The sequence below is a fragment of the Mandrillus leucophaeus genome, unplaced genomic scaffold (assembly GCF_000951045.1).
Source record: "Mandrillus leucophaeus isolate KB7577 unplaced genomic scaffold, Mleu.le_1.0 Scaffold833, whole genome shotgun sequence".
NCBI classification, from domain to species: Eukaryota; Metazoa; Chordata; class Mammalia; order Primates; family Cercopithecidae; genus Mandrillus; species Mandrillus leucophaeus.
The window spans coordinates 541457-562410 of record NW_012109064.1 but is presented as its reverse complement, the minus strand read 5'-3'; the positions used below and the strand labels follow the sequence as shown (position 1 = coordinate 562410).

General features: G+C 38.7%; 1 protein-coding gene across 2 annotated transcripts in view; it reads left to right on the top strand.

The window, feature by feature from the left end:
• Positions 1-20954, top strand: part of RORB (RAR-related orphan receptor B) — a 192853-nt gene that overhangs the window by 140735 nt on the left and 31164 nt on the right. For both annotated transcript variants that reach the window (XM_011968250.1, XM_011968251.1), the window contains exon 4: positions 6929-7330. In XM_011968250.1, coding sequence (XP_011823640.1) covers positions 6929-7330 — 402 coding nt within the window. The remainder of the gene's footprint in view (positions 1-6928; positions 7331-20954) is intronic.

The window sequence follows — 20954 nt, the reverse complement described above, 5'->3', positions numbered from 1 at the left end:
TCATACAGTGAGTGGTCCTGAGTTCTGGGGCCATTTCTGTCTTGTTCCCACTAAAACATCAGGCTCTGCTTAAAAGCAAACACCTAAATGTTTATTGAATGAACAATGGAAATCCCTTCTACCTAGAGACTAAGACATAGACAATGCCCCGACACCTTCTGTTTTTATGTCAATCACCGTGGATTCTGCGCATCTGGTCGCACACCCTCTGGTGAAATTCAAGGCTGTATAAACACACACAAAACAAGAAACTTCCAAGTTTTAAAAAGATGTGAATAATTGGCATGCATTTAGTATAAAGGGATTTCATGAGTGATTAATTAGATTCTTTACCTTTTCTCTAATTCCCAATCCATCCAAATTTGTCCTGCACAAAAGTACACCTATAAAATAAATTTGACCAAAAAAAAAAAAAAAGAATCTGACCTGAAACCCTTCAGTTTTTAGGTAGCTTCTAAAGCTACAGAGACGAGGTTTCCAAAATTTTTCTATTAACTGACTTTTTTGTTTTATTTGTTTTACTTGACTCACTAACTACATGTATTTACTCCTAAGATAAATTTATAGCAATGGATACTTCTGTATAATCAAGGCAAAAAAATTAAGAGAGAGGATTGAGTAGTTTCGGATACTTATTTGGTATAATTATATGGGAATCTCAGTTGATGATTTTGTACTTCATTTCTACCATATGGCAGTAGGTAACACATTAATTCAGTGTCCTAAAAGCCCCATTAATAATTGTGCAGAGATAAGCCATAGGGTATTTGTTTTTGTTACTTCTTCCTACACTAAAAGGAAGTATCTTTCTGGAAGGGCAAGTCTGTGTCTGTGCTGGTGAACAGAATTATGGGCAAGAGATGAATATATGACCCAAGGCAGATTCAGCAGATTTAGTGACATCAGCCCACAAAATCTAGACGGTCTGAATCCCATAACATAAAAGAAATGTGTCAGGAGGATGGGAGGGTCATTTGACAGAGCCACAATTTATGCTTAATGAGGAAGGAATTCATTGCAGCACATAAACCTCTATGCAAATAAAAGCAATATAGTGTCTAAGGACACTGAGGATTAAGAATGATTCATTTCAACTTTAGGTCCAGAGACAATCCTGAGGCTGTCTGGGACATCTTCAAAAATGCCTCCTAAGCACATCTTATGTGAAATTTATCATGAGGAGAAATGGTCAGGGGTGTGGGTGGGGTGGGGAATCTGGAGAAGAAGGGGCTCAAGCAGATGGGTGGGGTGGGGAATCTGGAGAAGAAGGGGCTCAAGCAGAAGAGAAAACAAATGATTCTCTATAAGAGAAAAAGCTGCCTCTTCACTATATCACACAGAGAAAGTTTGGTCTGAATCTTAATTAGAACGGGTGCCTCATGCCAAGTAAATTATGCTAATACCAGGGAAGCCGAATAGGTTTTCTCTCCTATTGATAAGTATTGCCTAGTATGTAGTATTGAACGATTCAAAAGCCCTGAAATTATGGTTGATTACCTATGTCTAGTAAGGGGTCAAGAATGAAAGGCCCGGTTATTTCTGAATCAGAAGAATCCCTACCTTCTTCTGATTCAGCAAGTATTTTTAAAGTGCTTTAGAAATTGTACCAATAGCCAAAGTGAGATGCCCTCATACCTAACTGCTTTCTACAGCCCCCTGCTTCCCTCAGAGATAAAGTGGCATCTTCATTTTGGTATATGCATTTGCTCTCTGTCGATTAGGCTCCAAGAATGTTTATTTCACCATACCTGGCTGTTTACTGTGGCCACTAGGAGACAGCTTAAAATAACTGTTGAAAACACTGGATTTTCATTCTCTCCTGAAATTTCACTGCTATATTGGTGTATTAGCTATCGAAAATATATCAGTAGTCATCAAATTTATCAATAATGAATTTATTCAAATTTAGCTTAAGCGAAGAATCAAAAATCAAATCCACTTGGAATACACATACATGTGTCTTTATGTGTATAAAAAGGTGAAGGCATGTGTGCATGGGTGTGTGTGTCTGTGTGTGAACTAGTAGCATGCATAAGCCCACTGAATCTTCTCTATCATTTTATTTTTTTTCTTTTTCCTACACCCTTTACAAAGGAATCTTCAGGATAACTGTTTCCAATTGTGCTACTACAAATTGATACTCACTAGAATATGTCCTCCCGAGTGGCATGTCTCTACAAAAAGACAGAAATTGCCCTAAAAGGACAGGTTTCACAGATTAAGCTTCTTCTATCCAGAACTGCATTGCCCAATCCACATGTCACTATATAAATAATTTAAATGTAAATGAATTTAAATTAAATAAAATTTAAAATTCAGTTCTTCAGTCACACTAGCTATATTTCAAGTGTTCATTAGGAGCATGCAGCTTGCAGCTACCATATTGGAAAGCACAGAGAACATTTCAACATCACAGGGAGTTCTGTTGGAGAAAAAGAGGAAGGAGAAGAGAGGGATTTTAAAATAATGAATAGGTTTAGCTAGATTGAATCAGACTTCTAATACAAAGCCTACAGCACTAAAAAAAGGGTGGCAGAAGAGGCACATCTCTGAAGCTGACAAGAGTTAAATTAAGACCAGTTTCAATGGTAAGCAGCAAAACATAAATATAGAGAACTTTACAACCAAAGGTAGTAGATAAAATAATTTTAGAAATTTATAGAAAGTCATAGATGACAGTCAGTTGGGCTCTCTTGAAACCGAAAACACATGTTCATGTGTTATGTAAATAGAAATCTTCGAAGGAGCTATGACTTTATTTTTCAAATATCAAAAACTTCCATTCCATTTAGAATACCACAATTCAAATAAATATAAAATGATTTCCAATACTTTCACATAAAATTGTTCTTTGCTATTATGGGATCAAAAGGAGGGTTAAGAGCATATCATGAGCAAATACCATCATCGTTGAATATTTATAAAGCACTTGCAATGTATACAGAATTGTGCTGGTTTCTTTAAGAGGTAGCAGTTTAACAAGAGGCTGTCTTTACAGTCAAGTGAATGTCATTAACAGAATAATTCAAGTTTGAGAGGGGCAAAGAGTTAAAATATATGCCAGTCTGATTAATATGTAGTGATAAGAAGAATGCTAATATTTGAAATATTAACATGGCCTTTGTTAAAATAGTTCTATGCATTCAACAAATGTATTTACAAATAGTGAAAATGAATTATGTTAAGAAAGTCAGTGGGTTTATTTTGGCCATGTACTGTAATTTTTTCTCAAATTTGTCACCACTGTTATTGCAAGAAGGGGCATAAAACTGAAACACTGACTCATCAATGTTTCTGAAATAAATGAAAAATTAATCATAGAATAGCATTATAGTCATTGTCAGTGAAGTCTTTGATTTAGGATTACACCTGAAATAACTCTAAAATGTAGTAGTTTTAAGTTGCTTCTTTGAAAGTATTTCAGTTGCTCAGTGATCTGATAAGTCAATTTTGTAAAAAATGCAGAGCTTTTCTTTGTTGAGTTTTTAGATGTTAACCATGGCAGAGGTCTTCACAACATACTCTTTTGACATTGTTAGCTTGTGATTATGATGTCTGTAGTTAACAGCAGATTTCTGCGTACATCAGCGGCAGGTCAGTTCTATGGCTCTGCTGATTGTAGATGGCATTGCCTGGTATGACCAAGGAGGTTTGGCTCTGCTTCACATATCCCCCAGTAAGTTTATCCTCCAACAAGATAGCTCAGGCATGTCCTTGTCATGGTGAGGTCCACAATCACACAAGCCTTTTTCAAGTCTCTGCTGTGTCACATTTGTCAATATTCCATTGGTCCACAGTAGGTCACATGACCCTGGGCAGGATGCCTGCAAAGAATGAAAGAGCACTGCAAATTGACTTGTGGAAGGGCATGGAAAGAAATAGATAAGAGGCAGGGTCATTAATGCAATCAGTCCTCCACAAAGTATATTTCACCTAAATATAGAGTAAACAGAAATCTAAAGCAAGGATTAAATGGAAAAAGGGTTTTTTTAAAAAAAAACAAAAAAACACACATTTCTGTATTTATGTTAGAAGAGTTTCTTATTCTCAGTCTTTAATTCCTATAAATTTCAAACCAATAAAATGCAAAATTACTATACTAAAATAAATCAGAAGGTAGATCTACCCTAGCTAAAACAAAAAGTCCTGATCTATAGCAGTGGATACAAACCTTGTATTCACTTCCACAACTCTACAACAAACAGCTATTCTGAACCTACCCAAATGCAAAGGGCAGAGGGGCAGCAAATACAGAGCCCTCCTTTCCTGGGGGAAAAGGGGAAGTTCTTTCTTAATCAATATTTATAGTTGTTTATTTTTTCCTATACAAAAGGTGTTTTTCCCCTAGAGAATAATATGTAATAAATTGCTTAGAAAGGTGTAATATAAAGATACAGAGGAAGTTTGCCTTACAAGTTACTGTAGAATTCGGTACATAGACAAACTGGAAATGTCACCTCAATTAGTAAGCAAATAAATTTGTCTCTGAGAATCAGAATCTAATAAAGGTAGTGTCTCTACAAACAAAGTTAAATACAATGATCTAAATAATTCAAGACCATATAAAACCAACCACTAAGATGGAAAGGGGAGTTTAGTCTGAATGAGTCAGATTGTTTGTCTTCACACAGAAAAAATTACTAGATAATTATCACTTTGTTTTCCTACTTAGGCAGCATCAGAAAGCCAGAATGTACGGTTTTTTGTTTGTTTGTTTGTTGTGTTTTGTTTTGTTTTGTTTTGTTTTTTGAGATGGAGTCTCCCTCTGTCGCCCAGGCTGGAGTGCAGTGGCTCAGTCTTGGCTCACTGCAACTTCCGCCTGCCGGGTTCAAGGGATTCTTCTGCCTCAGCCTCCCGAGTAGCTGGGACTACAAGCACATACCACCATGCCCACAAGCACATGCCACCATGCCCGGCTAATTGTGTGTGTGTGTGTGTGCGTGTGTGTGTGTGTATGTGTGTATTTTTAGTAGAGACGGGGTTTCACCATGTTAGCCAGGATGAGCTCGATCTCCTGACCACATGATCTGCCCGCCTTGGCCTCCCAAAGTGCTGGGGTTACAAGTATGAGCCACCACGCCTGGCCCCAGAATGTAGGTTTTTAAGAAGGATTAAGAAGATACAGAAAGAGTTTGGCTTCTTCAAGCCCAGCCCTCACATCCACAATCCAGCAGGCAAGAAGGAGGAAAACATGCCCCAATACCCACAAGTGAATGCGACACTTCCATTTACTTCCCGTGAATCAGAACTTAATCACCTACACACCCGCCAGTGAGGCGGATGGGGAAGTACAGTCTCCACTCTGATCAGCCTATGCTCAGATAAATATGGTAGCTCTGTACCCAATGGAAAAAGAAAATGAATTTTGGAAGAATATTGGAGGAGAAGGGTGAATGGCAGCTCTTTCAGACTGTGGGAATCTCTTCTGGGTTCCCTTTGTGCTAGAGAGTTCTTAAGCACTTCACCATTTAGATATTCTCAGAAGAGCATCAAGCCTCGTGATTGAATCCAGGAACTGAACCTTTTTCTAAACTCCATTTCCTTCTTTCTCCATTCTCTGAGCTCCTAGCACCAAGAGGTAGTGGGCATATCATCGCAAAAGAACAGAAAACAGAAACTCAGACAGGAGCCTCCAAGTTCGCCATAGCCCCCGCTATTAACATGAGCTGAACAATGCTTGATAATTCAAAGAAAGTAGGCCTGTGACTCAGGATGTTCACATCCTAAAAAGGCAGTTGACAACCTGTGAGGAGAAATGTCAATATTCACAACAGTTCAGGAGGTTAAGTATCTGAAGAAACAACACATTGAAACGAAAGCACCTTGATATTACTCTGTGACTACTTGCAGCACTTCTTCCTTCTTTTTCCTCAGACTGCCTGAGAATATTGCCAGAAGAGATAGGAAAAATAAAACTTGGGAGGGGTAGAATGAAAAAAGATAGTTACTGTTTTGATCACTTGCTGGGCATCGGATGCCCCAAATTGCTATTTTCCAAAGATTCTTATCATTTGATCCCAAAAGCCAGCTGAAGGCAAATGATGCCGTCACTTAAAATTATGTTTATCACCCAGCCCCATGCTTTTGGTCTTACCCAATACACTATTTAGAAAATCGACCTGGCCGGGTGCAGTGGTTCACATCTGTAATCCCAGCACTTTGGAAGGCCAAAACAGGAGGCTTGCTTGAGGCCAGGAGTTCAAGACCAGCCTGGGCAATGTAGCAAGGCCCCATCTCTACACAAATTAAAAAAAAAAAAAAAATAGCTGGACCTGGTGGCAAGCACCTGTAGTCCTAGCTACTCAGGAGGCTGAGGCAGGAGGATTGCTTGAGCCCAGGAGCCCGAGGTTTCAGTGAGCTATGATCATGCCATTGCACTCCAGCCTGGGCAACAGAGCAAGACCCTGTCTCTTAAAGAAAATTATTGTAAAAAGTAAAGAGAAATTTAAGAAAGAAAACAGAAAATAGATTTGAAAGTGAAATACTAGGGTCCTATCTAGCGATCTAGTAATCCTAATGAATAAAAGTTAGTTGGTTAACATTTTAATAGTGGGTACTATTGCTAATTTGGTATTTGGTTTTTTTGGTATTTGGTATTTTGGTTTTTTGCGATTTTTTTTCACAGGTAAGGAAAAAAGAGGAAAACATGCTTTCTATCTTCATGGCAATGAGAAATACATACATACGTTTTTATATTTCTTCCTGGCTTAGATTTATTTCTCACTGTGGGCATCAACCAGGACAGGAACCCTCTGAATATAACCTTTCCCCAGATGTGGCATGCAAACGAATGGGTTCTTAAGTGATGGTGCTAGACGTGTGTGCATCTGATGTTGAAGGGACAACCATCCCGTGACCCGTTGTACCTGAGGTGGTTAACGCAAATGATAACCACAAGTGCTGTTTTCTGCTTTTCTCTCCAACCCAGCTGTGAAGTTTGGGAGGATGTCCAAGAAGCAAAGGGACAGCCTGTATGCTGAGGTGCAGAAGCACCAGCAGCGGCTGCAGGAACAGCGGCAGCAGCAGAGTGGGGAGGCAGAAGCCCTTGCCAGGGTGTACAGCAGCAGCATTAGCAACGGCCTGAGCAACCTGAACAACGAGACCAGCGGCACTTACGCCAACGGGCACGTCATTGACCTGCCCAAGTCTGAGGGTTATTACAACGTCGATTCCGGTCAGCCGTCCCCTGATCAGTCAGGACTTGACATGACTGGAATCAAACAGATAAAGCAAGAACCTATCTACGACCTCACATCCGTACCCAACTTGTTTACCTATAGCTCTTTCAACAATGGGCAGTTAGCACCAGGGATAACCATGACTGAAATCGGTAAGTGGAAGTCTCCTCCCAGTGGCTTTTTTTGAGATTCTGCTTTGAATTTACCTTGGTCCTATTTAATATGGTCCTTTTCTTAGATTTAAATTGAATTACTTGGATTCACAGCTTCTACTGAGAAAACAAATTTATTTTAAAATATATTCTAATAAATGTCATTTTTCCCCGCCCCATAAAAGTTTATTTCAAGCAAAGGAAGAAAGAAGAAATTATAAATAGAAAGATGCTATCTGTAAAGAACAGATGCTATCTGTTGAATTTGGGTTCTCACTGAAGGGAAAATGTTATTGGTATAAACAGGGAAATTTCGGCATGTATTCAAAGTTGATGCTATTCAAAGTGAAATTGCTGAAGGATATAGAAAAAGTGGGAATAACCAAACGAACAGGGGCCCAACTCTTCCTCTAAGATAAATGGGGACAAACTTTAAGCAAACAGTATCTCAGCTTCCTTCTTGGTGAAGTCAGGGCGATAGACCAGAAGACCGCCAAGGCTCTTGTAAATCTGAATTCAAGAATTCCATATGGGATTCTGAATTACAGCAATGAAGAGAGTGTAGTCTGGAATGTTACAGAACACGAGAGTAACAAATAAGCTAGTCACAGGCATGATTGCATCAGAAAGCTGATCCTCTTTCCTTCGATTCCTAAGGAGCGATCTTCAAGAGTGCCCAGTCTTAGGCAAGCTCTCTTCTGACCCGCTGCAACTTTGTTTTACTCCGTCAAACTCAGGAGTCTATTAAATGTTTAACCAGTTAGTCTCATCGACTAACTGCCATAAAAATATCGAAGTAGGTTTAACACATTACTCTCCTGGGTAACAGGGTGGCATGTTAACAGTAGCCTAGAAGAGCTAAGCAAACAGTGGCGATGTGATCCCAGGCTTCACTGCAATATTTATGTACTGGAGAAAGCAGGTTAGAGCTCAGGAACCTTCCAGGGCTCTTGACACGTTACCCAAAGAGGTGGCGGAGCAGAGCGATTAAGAATTGTGCTGCCTGAGGTTAAATCCTGGCTCTTTGGCTTATTATTTAAGCTGGAGCAAGTTTCTCAATCCCAGTTCCTTCATCTTTACAAGGGGGAAAGCATGAGTTTGTAGCTCACAGGGACATTGTAAAGCTTAAATGAGTTAATACATGTAAAACATAGCAATGTGTGGCACTCAGGAAATGCTCAATAACTCTTAGCTATTACTGTTTTATGCTGCATGCTCAGTCACCTTCTCTGTCTAACCTGCAAATAGGAGCCTAAAGCCTACAAGTGTTTTAAATTAAGCTGCTGTGAACACATCATGAAATACATGGCCATATTCTTGGCTACTTGTACCATCTGGTTGAGGAAGAAGCGATGGTACACAGTTATAAACCTGAAGTGTTGTTTCTCCCTTTTAGCGATTCAGCAGGTGACAGTGAGTAACATTGTTGACAAAGCACCTGTAATGACTTTCACAGCTGAGAGACATAAAAAAAAAATCAACTATAATAACAAAAATAGTCAATTATTACTGTCATCCTTAACCTTGTTTCTACTATATCATGGGCCCTTCACACATTTACTTTTCATGAACATCTTAAAAGATAAATCAGAAGAGTATTTCTGTTATACAGATGCTGAAACCAAGGCTTAGAGATGTCTCATAATTTCCCAGAGTCCTATAGTTACTAAATGACAGAGCCAGGGTTCACCTCAGACAGTCTGATTCCAGAGTCCCTCCACTCCTCTGTTAACCTGCTACCTGCCATGGGTCTCAATTCATAAACTGCATTGTCAACTAATAGGGATGGTCATTTAAAACAGTCATTCGATCTTTTCAAGAGGGAAAAGTCATCTTCCTTTGCAATTATACTACTTAATATCTAAGTTCCTGAGTCTACTGTTAATTCGGGAGACATGTTTGAATCCTTACAAAAACTCGCAACAGTGGAGCGATCTTCTGCCCTATATTCAAAAGCGGAGTCTTCTAAGAATTCAGAAATCACAACTTTTTTGTGATTTAGCAACCATAGGAAATATTATGGAAAGAGAACTACAGCCAAACCATCAGGTCTGGGTTACCCTGAACAAGTCATTTTTCCCCTCTGACCCTGAGTCTATTCTGTGAACTGATAGAAGACTAGAGAATCTCAAAATTTATCCAGATAGTCTGCACAGACATTGACATGCAAAATAAACTCACATATATTTTTCTCAATTGTTTCAACCTCTAGTCTTCAGATATCTTTAAATATGTTTCAAATATTGGAGGATTTTTTCATCAGACATTTAGGGATCCAAATGTACCGTCCTGCCAGTGCTCTCAAATTTAGCAGACCCCTAAGCCTAAATATTGGCTTGGTTCACATTTCATTAAAACAGCAATGCCACCTAGTGGACACAAACACATTCTATGAGTGTTGAATCTAGGTACCTATGAAGAGCCACAATAGTATAATATACTATCTTTCCTGCACCGTCCAAAACATTGACATTCATTTCACTAAAATATTAAATCCTTGACAGTATCACTGGGCAGGAAGGCATCTGTGGTATAGTGTGGTGGCTAAGAACTCTGCTTCTGGAGTCAAAGTGCCTTTGTTCAAAACCCAATTGTGCCTTTTCCCTTAAACAATTTACTTAACTTCTCTGAGTCTCAGTTGTCAACCCAGGGCAGTAACAGTCTTTATCTGTGTATGTGGATTAAATGAGTTAATATTTATGAGTTCTTAGTACAATACCTATCATGTGTAAGCACCATTATTATTAATAATATAACTGATATTTTATTGGACTATTACTTAATATCACTGGTTATTGCAGATAATATAATTACCTTTGATCGAGCTCCTACACTGTGATGAGCAATGTCCTATTTTAATCCTCATAACAATCCCATTATGCCTGTTATGTAAGTATTTGTGTATTTATTTTACTGATGGAAAAATCAAGGCTTAGAAGTTATATAACTTGTAAAAAACAAAGAACACATATGAGCCCATATCTAAGTAACATCAAAACCCATTCTTTTAACCATTATACTATATTTCCTCCCACCAATGGCAGCTCCTCACAAGCTGACTGCCATTCTCACAGCAAAACAGGTTTGGTGTTTGCTGCCTACCTGACCTCCTTCTAGGCGCTGCAAACCGGAGCTTTCAGAGTACGCACGCTGTCATTTTGACTTGATTTGATTAATGGGCATCTAAACCAATCTGGTTGGTGGCAACTTGCCATAGAAAGAAAACCCTATGCATATAAAACTGAAAATCGGATTTTGCCACATCCCAACTGGGTGAATTTGAGATTATGTCACACCAAAAAAAAATTTAACATCACCCTTGGCTACCAGGAGTCCTGATCTGCTTCCTCTGAATTCTAAGAGAATAATGAAATGTGTGCAACTAGGTCACTATGCTTCTGATATTGGGTCATCTTAAAAGCAGATCGATTTTAAAAACCAGTTTTTAGATCAGTCCATATAGAATAGATATCAAGAGTTTAAAATGTTTGATAAAAACACACATGTAAGAACCATAACACAACTGTATAAGCAACTGCATGCAGATCCCAAAAAGTCAGTTTTTGAATATTAGCAGAGTCAGGAATATTCTCCCAAAAACCAAACTTGTCTTGCTGAAAGTTCACCAACGAAACTACAAAATTCCTAGGTTAAGGCCCCTCATGATAATGTTTGATATATGGAGAAAAATGTAGAAAATCCTTTCACGCATTTTAGTGACTTTGAGACTCACGCCAATTCCTTCAGGTGAGCAGTGAAGAAACCATTTCATTGTACAGATGAAGAAATTGAGAGTCTGAAACAGTGAGTGATGTTCCTAGGATACAGAGTTAGTTAAGCCACAAAACTTAAATTCTAAGGTTAATGTTAAGTCACTGTCCTAGACTGCCAGGCATTTCTTCAAATACCTATTTTTGAAATGTGCCGTACCCTCAGGAAGAGCAGAACAAGGTTTCTGCCCTCACCATCTAGGAGATACCATGAAAATGAACAGTCATGGCAATTCACCACATCCCATAGAATGCGTTCTGGGCAGTATGCTACCACATTCTTCTGGAGGTGAGGGAGATGGCAGGTATTGATCAACCTGAGCCACATCTCTTATCAGGAATGTTTTATTCCCCTACTTTTGAAGCGAATAAAATGTGGGTAAGCAAACAGAAAACCATGAAACATTTCAGGAGTTACATTCTTGGGTTTTTCTAAAACTGTAGGAAAAATAAGCCATGAAATAAAAGAATGGCAACAAGTAAGCTGAAAATTAATATTTAGACAGCAGTATTAACTGGGTTTAGCTGGAATTTTACTTCAAGCTGGCGTGATGGATGTGTTACATCTTTAGGGATGAAATTTTGCAGTGGTTGGTGGCAAGGAGAGGAAGCTAGCTAAAAGATGCTCCGTAAACATGCAGAAAAGGAAAGTAGAACATCTTGTCTTTGCTCCACCACTAACGAGCTCAGATGAGTTGGGGAATTCTGCAGGACTAATACTCTTAATGAAAGCTCATTTAAGCTGGAAGTGATTGACAATGTATCTACAAGATCCCAGATAACAAGACAATTCAAACAGCCAAACAACACGCTTTTTTATATTTAAAAAATCCATCAAATTAGCTACAATGCTAAGGGTATACATTGCCTTTTACAAACATTGCCTTGGTTTGCTCTTCTCTTCAGTAATTTTCTCTCCAGATAAAGACAATGAAATGTGAATTAATTGATCTCTTCTTGTATAGTCTTTACTATAGACTTATTTTCATATTGCTTTTGTGTTCTATTTATAGAACCTGGAATGTTAAGCATCATAAATAAATAGAAATCTCTTTTTAAAAAATTCACCTATTACAGAAACTGAGTATTAATAGTTAAAGGAGATTACAAAGAGGTATTGGCCTAAAAGCAATCTAGTCCCTGTAATGTACTACTTCATTCTATTAAGGCTACATAAAAATACAGAAGATTTTACTAGTAGTGTTTTATTTTGCAGAATTCTATTAAAAGTGGTGGTGTTTCAATTGTGGCTTATTAAGAACCCCAAGAAGATGCTTTGGTCTTAAAGCAGCACCTTTAATGGCATATGCTTTTAAGGATAAATACCTTATACTGTTTAAATCTATTATGCACATCTAACTACCCATGCAGAAATGATGCAGAGAATAGAACTTAACTCTTGCTATATATTTCCTGTGTTCTGTGATAGAACCCGTATCAAATACAGGTAGGCATTCCATTTAGAAGTAACTGTCCAATACATCATTAAAACAGGTAGAAGTAGACCAAACTAGCAAGAAAAATTATTTGAACAATATGAGGACAGGAAAATTCAGTGTTTAGCTCTTTCTTCCTTGCCTTGAGAGGAGACATCTTGTGAACTTTCATTGTCATCTAACCCCTCTCTCACCCCTACCCCAACCACACACCCTTTGCAAGCAATTTAGGGAAAGTACATTGAGACTGCGGGTCCTAACTCTGCATACTAGCCACGTGAACGTATTCAAAATTAGTCCAGCTGTCTGAGATTCTGTCTCATGATCTGAAAAATAAGACAATTGGACCAAATGACTTTTAAAGACTACGGTTCTCTCACCTTCCAGAGAGCTTTGGTCGTGTGCATTAATATTCCCCCCTTGTTATAGCCACGGACACAGATAAGAATAGGGTAGAAGAGAGGAGGTGACTGGGAAGCAACTAAGCAATTCCGAATGATGCTGAATAACTTGTCTATGGCAGTAGCCAGCACACCTCCCTCCTGGAGAGCAGGACGATGCTCGGGGCTTTCACTGAGTGAAATGGCAAACATGCAATTAACAACCCACTGCCAAGTCAGAACTGTACACCAGCCTCTTCTCTCTATCCACCCTCCTGAAAAAAAAAAATCAGATTAAAATGAATGTCAAAGACAACCAGGAGCAGCTCAAGGAAAGGCTTGTAGCCAATCCCAAACCACTCCAAGTTCATGTACAATCCAGTTAAAGAGTGAGCTGCTGCACAGATGCAGCTTTAGGGCAAACACACCTGTCCCCCCTAGTTCACTACAACCTGATCACTTCCAAAAGCAAATATGTTCATAAAATGAGGATAGGTTCTCTTTTTTTTTTTTTTTTAAACCGAGTCTGCCTGTCACCCAGGCTGGAGTGCAGTGGTGCAATCTCAGCTCACTGCAACCTCCGCCTCCCAGGTTCAAGCGATTCTCCTGCCTCAGCATCTCGAGTAGCTAGGATTATAGGCCTGGCTAATTTTTGTATTTTTAGTAGAGACAGGGTTTCACCATGTTGACCAGGCTGGTCTCGAACTCCTGACCTCAGGTGATACACCCACCTCAGCCTCTAAAAAGTGCTGATATTACAGCTATGAGCCACCACGCCTGGCAGAAGATATGTTCTTGACTACTAGGGAACCCACCTACCTGGGTCACCTGGGTCATTGGAGAGGGGCTTACTTGACTCTTCTGAAATTTTAACACCACCTTGTTCTGTGCCAACCCCAGAATATCTCCCAAAGCCTGCTTAATTTCAAAATTCTGCTTTCTATCTCAAAAAGGAATTCTTCCAGTTTGGGGCCAGTTTGTCATATTCCTAGGACCCCTATCATGGTTACACCTATAGTATTAACCAGTCTATGACCATGAATTATTGTAGAGGATACGTGGAACTACGGACTCTACAGTTAATCCCTAGGGTTATTTGAATGCATATCTTTCTAGATATCCTCTCATAACCCTGCAATGATGGTCTACAATCACCTAATAACATGTGCAGTGCTTCCCCACAACTGCAATAAATGGTAGAATGTATACAAAGCACTTTGTAACCAGCTAGTTTCCAAACAAATATAAATATGATTTACGTCACAAATAACACACACATATATACTCAATTCAAGTACTCATGGACATACATATCTACTTACAGTACATGTGTGCATATCAGTCACTACATGCTTGTGCCTCTGTTAATACAGTTTTCCCAATGTGCTAGCACTTCACTAGATTACATTAATCTTCTAAAACACCTTTTTTATTTTGAGTTGAAATTGTGCAAAATTTATTTTCCTCAGTGTATTTCTCCTGGAGATAACTAGTTTGGGATCACATTTTGTCTTAGAATTCAGAACCTCGAAAGAAGATTCTAGAATCTACCAACAACAACAACAACATGTTATTGAGAAGCTACTGGAAAGCCAACTCCATTTCATACATTCAATTTCAAAAGCCATAGTAATTATAAAATCTTCTACAGTAAGCAAAAGGAAAGGAGATTTCAGGAGGTTCTGCCTGTGACTTGGAGGAGTAGGAAATGTTTCTATTTATGAAGTGACCTCAGAATCAGTCCCTAATGACAGTTTCCACATTGAATCGTATTTCAAGATGTTATACTGCAGAGAAGCCATACTTTTAAGGCATTGCAGGGTTTGACATTGGCTCTCAGAGCTCTGAATTACTTTTCCACTGGTGGGGGTGAATGTATTAGCCACATTTTCAAGCACCCATTTTTGGAAGAGCTGGTAAGGGTTAAAATACCACATGGGCTATGGAACACAGAAATGCCAATGGATCACAACGTTGATGGAGATTAGTATACTCTGGTGTGATTACCATGGTATGCAACCAATTTAACGGGTGCTCTCTGCTAACCAATACAGGATTTATTTCTGTGATGTTTGCAAATGTGGGGAAACCTGTTGGAAATTGTCCCAAGTGGAAAAAGAAATTTTGTTTGTTTTATTTTATTTTTTGTTTAGGTAAGCTTTCTCTTGACAACATCATCTTAATACTGAGGAGAGTGAATTTGCTGTTTATATTTGAGGCGTGTTTATGAGGCATATTGGGGAACTGCTATGTGGTTTTCAGCAAGGTTTGTTCTGGAACAATTTGACACAATAAGGAACCATAAAAACCCACTATTTTAAACATTAGTCAATTAAATGCATTATTTAAATTACCAATGTACTTTTTAAAATTTAGGATGTTTGAAAATATAAAAATGGCCTCCAAAGATTACCTCTAAATTAGTTCTTCGAAAGGTCAGAAATGAATTGGCTAAACCTCCAAAAGGGTGGCGAGGTGGAGGAGAGATTGCATCTGTTTAAATTAACAATCAATCCATATGTCAACAAAATTCAAGTGGTGAAAAATCAATCCTAGTGATGGCCCTGAGCAATTTTCATAATGAGGTTTCATCATCTGTGACCCATTTGTTGTCCTTTGGTTGCGTGTGGAGGTGCAGTTTTTAAGGAGACTGAAGGAAGATTTTCATGGCCTCTGGATTGTGCTGTTTTGGTTTGTCCTATCTAAGACTCTTCAAGTGCTTTTAAGCCTGTAAACTGTGCTCTCACCCTCTGTAACTCTGCAAGGCTTCTCCCTCATGCGTCAAAACAAAGAAAATTCTCATGTCAGCCAGGCACCGCGGCTCATGCCTATAATCCCAGCACTTTGGGAGGCCGAGGCGGGTGGATCACATGAGGTCAGGAGTTTGAGACCGGCCTGGCCAACATGGAGAAACCCTGTCTCCACTAAAAATGCAAAAATCATCCAGGTGTGGTGGCATGTGCCTGTAATCCCAGCTTCTTGGGAGGCTGAGGCAGGAGAATTGCTTGAACCTGAGAGGTGGAGGTTGCAGTGAGCCAAGATCGCACCACTGCACTTCAGCCTGGGTGACACAGTGGGACTCCACCTCAAAATAATTGGAAGAAAATTCTCATGTAGCCTCTCCAGACTCAAGTTGTCAAGCTTCACACAGCGCTTAGAAAACATCGCCGATGCCAAATCCTCTTGCAGATGGAGGATCAAACCCCAAAAAACGGAGTTAAATAGGTTAAGCGACTTCCCCAAATGCACAAACTAAAAGACTGAAAGGGGCTATGTTGGCTTCCTTGGTCTTACTATATAACTCCCTTAAAATTCATCAACTGCCGGACATTTAAGTAAATTCATCTTTCTGATTGTTCTGTGAAGGAGATCTTTTACTGTAAAAGTTCACTTTTAAATGTAATCTTTTTATAATAGATTCTTTCTCAATTTCGTCACCCGATTTCAAGAAAGGAAACTCTAATTTCCCAAAAATTAGACACACACTTGCAATACAGCAAAATGCTTGTGATCCAAAACAGCTTTCTGTTGTTAAATAAAGAAAGCACCCTCTTAGATAGTTAACTTGTTTTTGCTGCTTGTGCTTTTTTTCCCCGCTTTGGATATACTCTGTTTAAACACAAATGCTATGTAGATTCTTTCAGCTTTACTTCCTGCTTTCTTACCTTCTATTAGAAAATGCTGTCTTACTTGAAGCCAGGCATGGTGGCTCACTTTGGGAGTCTGAGGCAGGCAAATCACCTAAGGCCAGGAGTTCGAGACCAGACTGGCCAACATGGTGAAACCTCCTCTATACTAAAAGACACAAAAATTAACCAGGTGTGGTGGCTCGTGCCTGTAGTCCCAGCTAGTTGCAAGACTGAGAAAGCAGAATCCCTTAAGCCAGGTAGACAGAGGTTGCAGTGAACCAAGGTGGCACCACTGCACTCCAGCCAGGCGACAGAGCATGATTCCAACTCAAAAGAAAAAAAAAAATGCTATCTTACTTCAGCTTCCTAAAATTCGAGGAAATGTTAATTACTTTATTAATCTATTCATTCGGTTTTTGCCCAGCTATTACTATTACTTGCATCAATCTGATTTTTTAATTTTTTTCCATTTCATAGTTTATTGAACTGTATTTTATTATACTTTTATCGTTTCTAAAGTTAACAGCGTAATCTTACATTTTGTCAACATATTTTTTTCTGAAGAACTCTAGGAGCAAATTGGTTTCAGAATATTCAGGTCTGCTTGAAGTAAAAATCAGTTATGCCATTCTCTGATATGTGAGTTGGCAATAGAATTTGCATGTAAAGGAGACTGAAAGCTATCCCGATTAATTGAGGAGGAAGTAATGAGCGGTTGGACCACGAACTGAGCCAACAAATAAGTTAGAAATTATTGATGCCCCCAATTTCTGCTTAAAAAAACTTGAGGAAAAGAAATTCTAAATCTACTACTCTTCCTTTGAATCTAGAGATCACTAATAGATTGCTGTTTTAAGCTTAAATATATTGATGGTTTTATTCTGACAGCAGAATTCTATTTATGCTAAAAATAACGATCTCTAGGGATTAGAAAAATCAGAAAGGTCTTTAAATGACATTGTCTTTTCTGACATTGCCATCAGTGACAAACCACTAGACTTGTTCTATATAACGACAGAAAACAAAACTGACAGTCTGTTTTGAAAAAGGAAAAATGTGTGTGCATTTGGTTAAATGTTTCACCTTTCAAACAACTGTTTTTATATGTTTTAGTTACCGCCTAAGAGTACAGATTATAAGAAATCTTGATATTATGAAAACCTAATGTAGGCACTTAAAACATGCCTTGAGCAAGTCCATGGAGATATCCTGCCACTAATTCAAAGTGAATCCCCTAAGAAATCCATTTTCGCACTAGCAGTATAAACTAAACAGAGAATTCAGTGGTACTCTAGATCCTTAAGGCAAGTGACAAATTAAAAATTCATTAATCACTTCGATTGAGGCTGAGATACGGTACTTTAGGAAGAATACTTAAAACTTTAAAAAAAAAAAAAAAAGTCCCTTGTGGAGAAAAATGAATAGAGGGTATAGTTCACCAAGAAGAAACCATTCTTTCTCATGAGGAAAAAAAAAATGGAGGGAGGAAGTGGGGGTAGAGAATTAGGAAGTTCAGGAGCAGCACCCTCTAGCGCTATATATAGCTCTGAGTCTCAGCTTTCTCGCCTTGCTGCAGTTGGGCCTCGAGTGCTGTTGGCAATAACACTGAAAGCAGCAGTTTTTAAAGATATACTCAACTTTCCCCACTCCCAGGATGTGGGATTCTAATGAAACTACCCGTGCAATCCGTGTCTGAGACACCGTAGCCTTTGGAGAGCGCCATTTGCTGAAATGTCTAGTGAAGCTAAAATAAGCCGCTTTGGTGGAAAAAACCCGCTGAGTGGTTGAAATCAGAGCTACAGAAGGTCACTTGCTATTTTAGTAGCTGCAAGCTGGTCCTCATTTTATAACATCACAGTTATAAACAAGACATTGTCACCTTGCTTGTCAGTTTACTTCTTTCTCACCAAAATAAGCAGATGTAGCCCTTTTTCTTTCTACATAGAATTAGGTAATTTGGATGACTTGTTTCCAAACTTTGCTTAACTATGTGGATCAATATGTAAGAGAAGTTATTTTTCATGTATTTCTTTAAACATTGCTTCAAAATATTATTATTACACCTTTTTACATCGTCTGATATAATTGACCTTTTAAAACTCTATTTACCTGCCTGTATAAACCTTATCACGCACATCTCAATCATGCTGTAAATCCTTACATTGGACTTTCTTCTTTGATTTATTAATAGATCACAATGAAGAGTATTGAGGATGGGATAGGATATGTAGAAGTCCTTTACAGTCTCAGGGAAAGACAAAGAGAGAGAGAGAGAGAGAGACAGAGAGAGAGAGAGAGAGAGAAAGGAGAGTCAACTAATTTCTAGGATTATTTAGATACAGTCCATTTGCAAATGGAGGAAGGAGGTTAGTTCCAGCCCCAGGGTTCTATAATTACTGCGCACACTATTGAGAATTGCCATCAATTTTATTCTAGTTTTCCCTTCAAAAATTTAATTTCTCTCTTCTTATTGCCCACATCAAAAGTAAAGATTACCCTTAAGACTTCTAGGGAGGTGTGACAATTTTAACAATATTTTAAAATATTTTTTTCATCAAAGTGATACAGAAGTATATTTACCTATATCAATTATTTTAACACTTTCTAAGACTTTTTTTTATTTGAATCACACATTGCCATTTCTATCCCATAAAGTTGCTTAATATATAAAGTTACAAATTCTGTTAATTGAATATAAATCTTGGATTCAAATAAGCCTTCCATGAAGAATAGTATCAGGGCCAAAGTTGAAAACAAAACAGCAGTTTTGCAGAGGGGGAAGTTTTATGTGTTTATACATATGAGAATATAGAAGGGAAAGGAAGAGAAAGAGAGAAAGTGATAGCGAGTGATTGTTCATGAAATTAACAAATAGAAAATGAGGAATGTGGACTTAATATTAACCTGTAATACACACCCAATTTTTCCTTGCCTGCATCAATGTTCACTTTTTCCTTATCATGGTTAAAAGGAATGACTGGACAGACTGAGCATATACGATTGTTTTTCTCTTTCCTCTACATGATTATATTAACTATCAAAGCAGCCCACATACTCTTAGTAAACTGAACAAACCTCTGTCTCACTGAACACATGTAGGAAATCTTAACTACTGAGAAGATGTAGCTGCATTTTCATTACAAGTTTTCTTTCACACCCACTTAAGAATTCTCCAGCCTCATCTCTGGTCTCAGGAATCGCAGAGTGTAGGGTTTGTGTGCATCTCCTTCGGAGGTGGTGGAATTTCCCATCAGTTAGTTATCTGGGCAATATTCCTGTTGGACTTACTGTTCCAGCACAGAGCATGCTGACTACTTCTTCGACATGTACCATCTGCAGCCCAAGCCAGTCAAAGAATCCAACAAAAACTGAGCTGAAAACAGCTGCAATCCAAGTTAGGGTAACGGATGAAGGATGTGAGATTGCCCAGAAAGATTCCATATCCTCTGCTCTTTTACCTCAGTCTCTTTTGTCTGGACTTTCTCATGTGGCTGGTCCCTAGAGAGGACTACATTTACTTTTACGTTTTCTACTTTTCCAAGCAAGGACTCTTGAAAGTTCCTTTGGCTCCCAACAGGAACTTTGCATACTGTATTCATTGTCTCTCCTTTGGCCTTTCTTTTTAAATCCTTCTCTTTTCACAACTGCAGACTCTCAGTCTAAGCAAACCATCTCCTTGGACATTCAAGCATCTTTCTAATTGACAGAATGAGCCCTCCAGCCTTGCTCCCATGAGACTAAGTCTAGCTGTACCGTGTCTTGTATCAACCTGAGATTTGAGAGGGTCAAGTTGGCTTTTGCACGTGGCTCACCTCTGCACTGCAGAACAGTGAGAGAAAGTGGGGGAGGAATGTGTCTGCAATTGCTGCTACTGTACTTTTGCCTTCATTGTCATTCATAATAAGTCTTATGCTCAAAAGAGATTTGACTTGTATTTCCCACCACAAGGATATGGAAAATAATTTTGCATGCTTACCATTTGACTTCAAAGCCATCTGAGTGCTTAGGGTTTAAGATCATCAAACAAAGGATCAATCTTAACTCTTACAAGTCCTTTGCAAAATAAAGCAAACAACTGAAGGAAGGAAGAAGGGATGGACGGATCATCTTCAGCATTATCTTCCCTAAATCAACATTGGTTGAGCACTTACTATATTTAATATTTTCTTTCAGTGCCACATCTGCTGGTCCCATGTATTCTCCTTCAAAATTGTCTTGAATCTAGCTCCTCCACTCCACCTCTGTCATTATGACCTAGTCCAGACCTTCCTCAGAGCTTGCCTGAATTTTCGCAACAGCCTGATTAATTTCATGTACTCACTAATGCCATCCCATCTTTACCATGACCAAAGTCACCTTTCTAAAACAAAAACCAAGGCCAGGCGTGGTGGCTCACACCAGCAATCCCA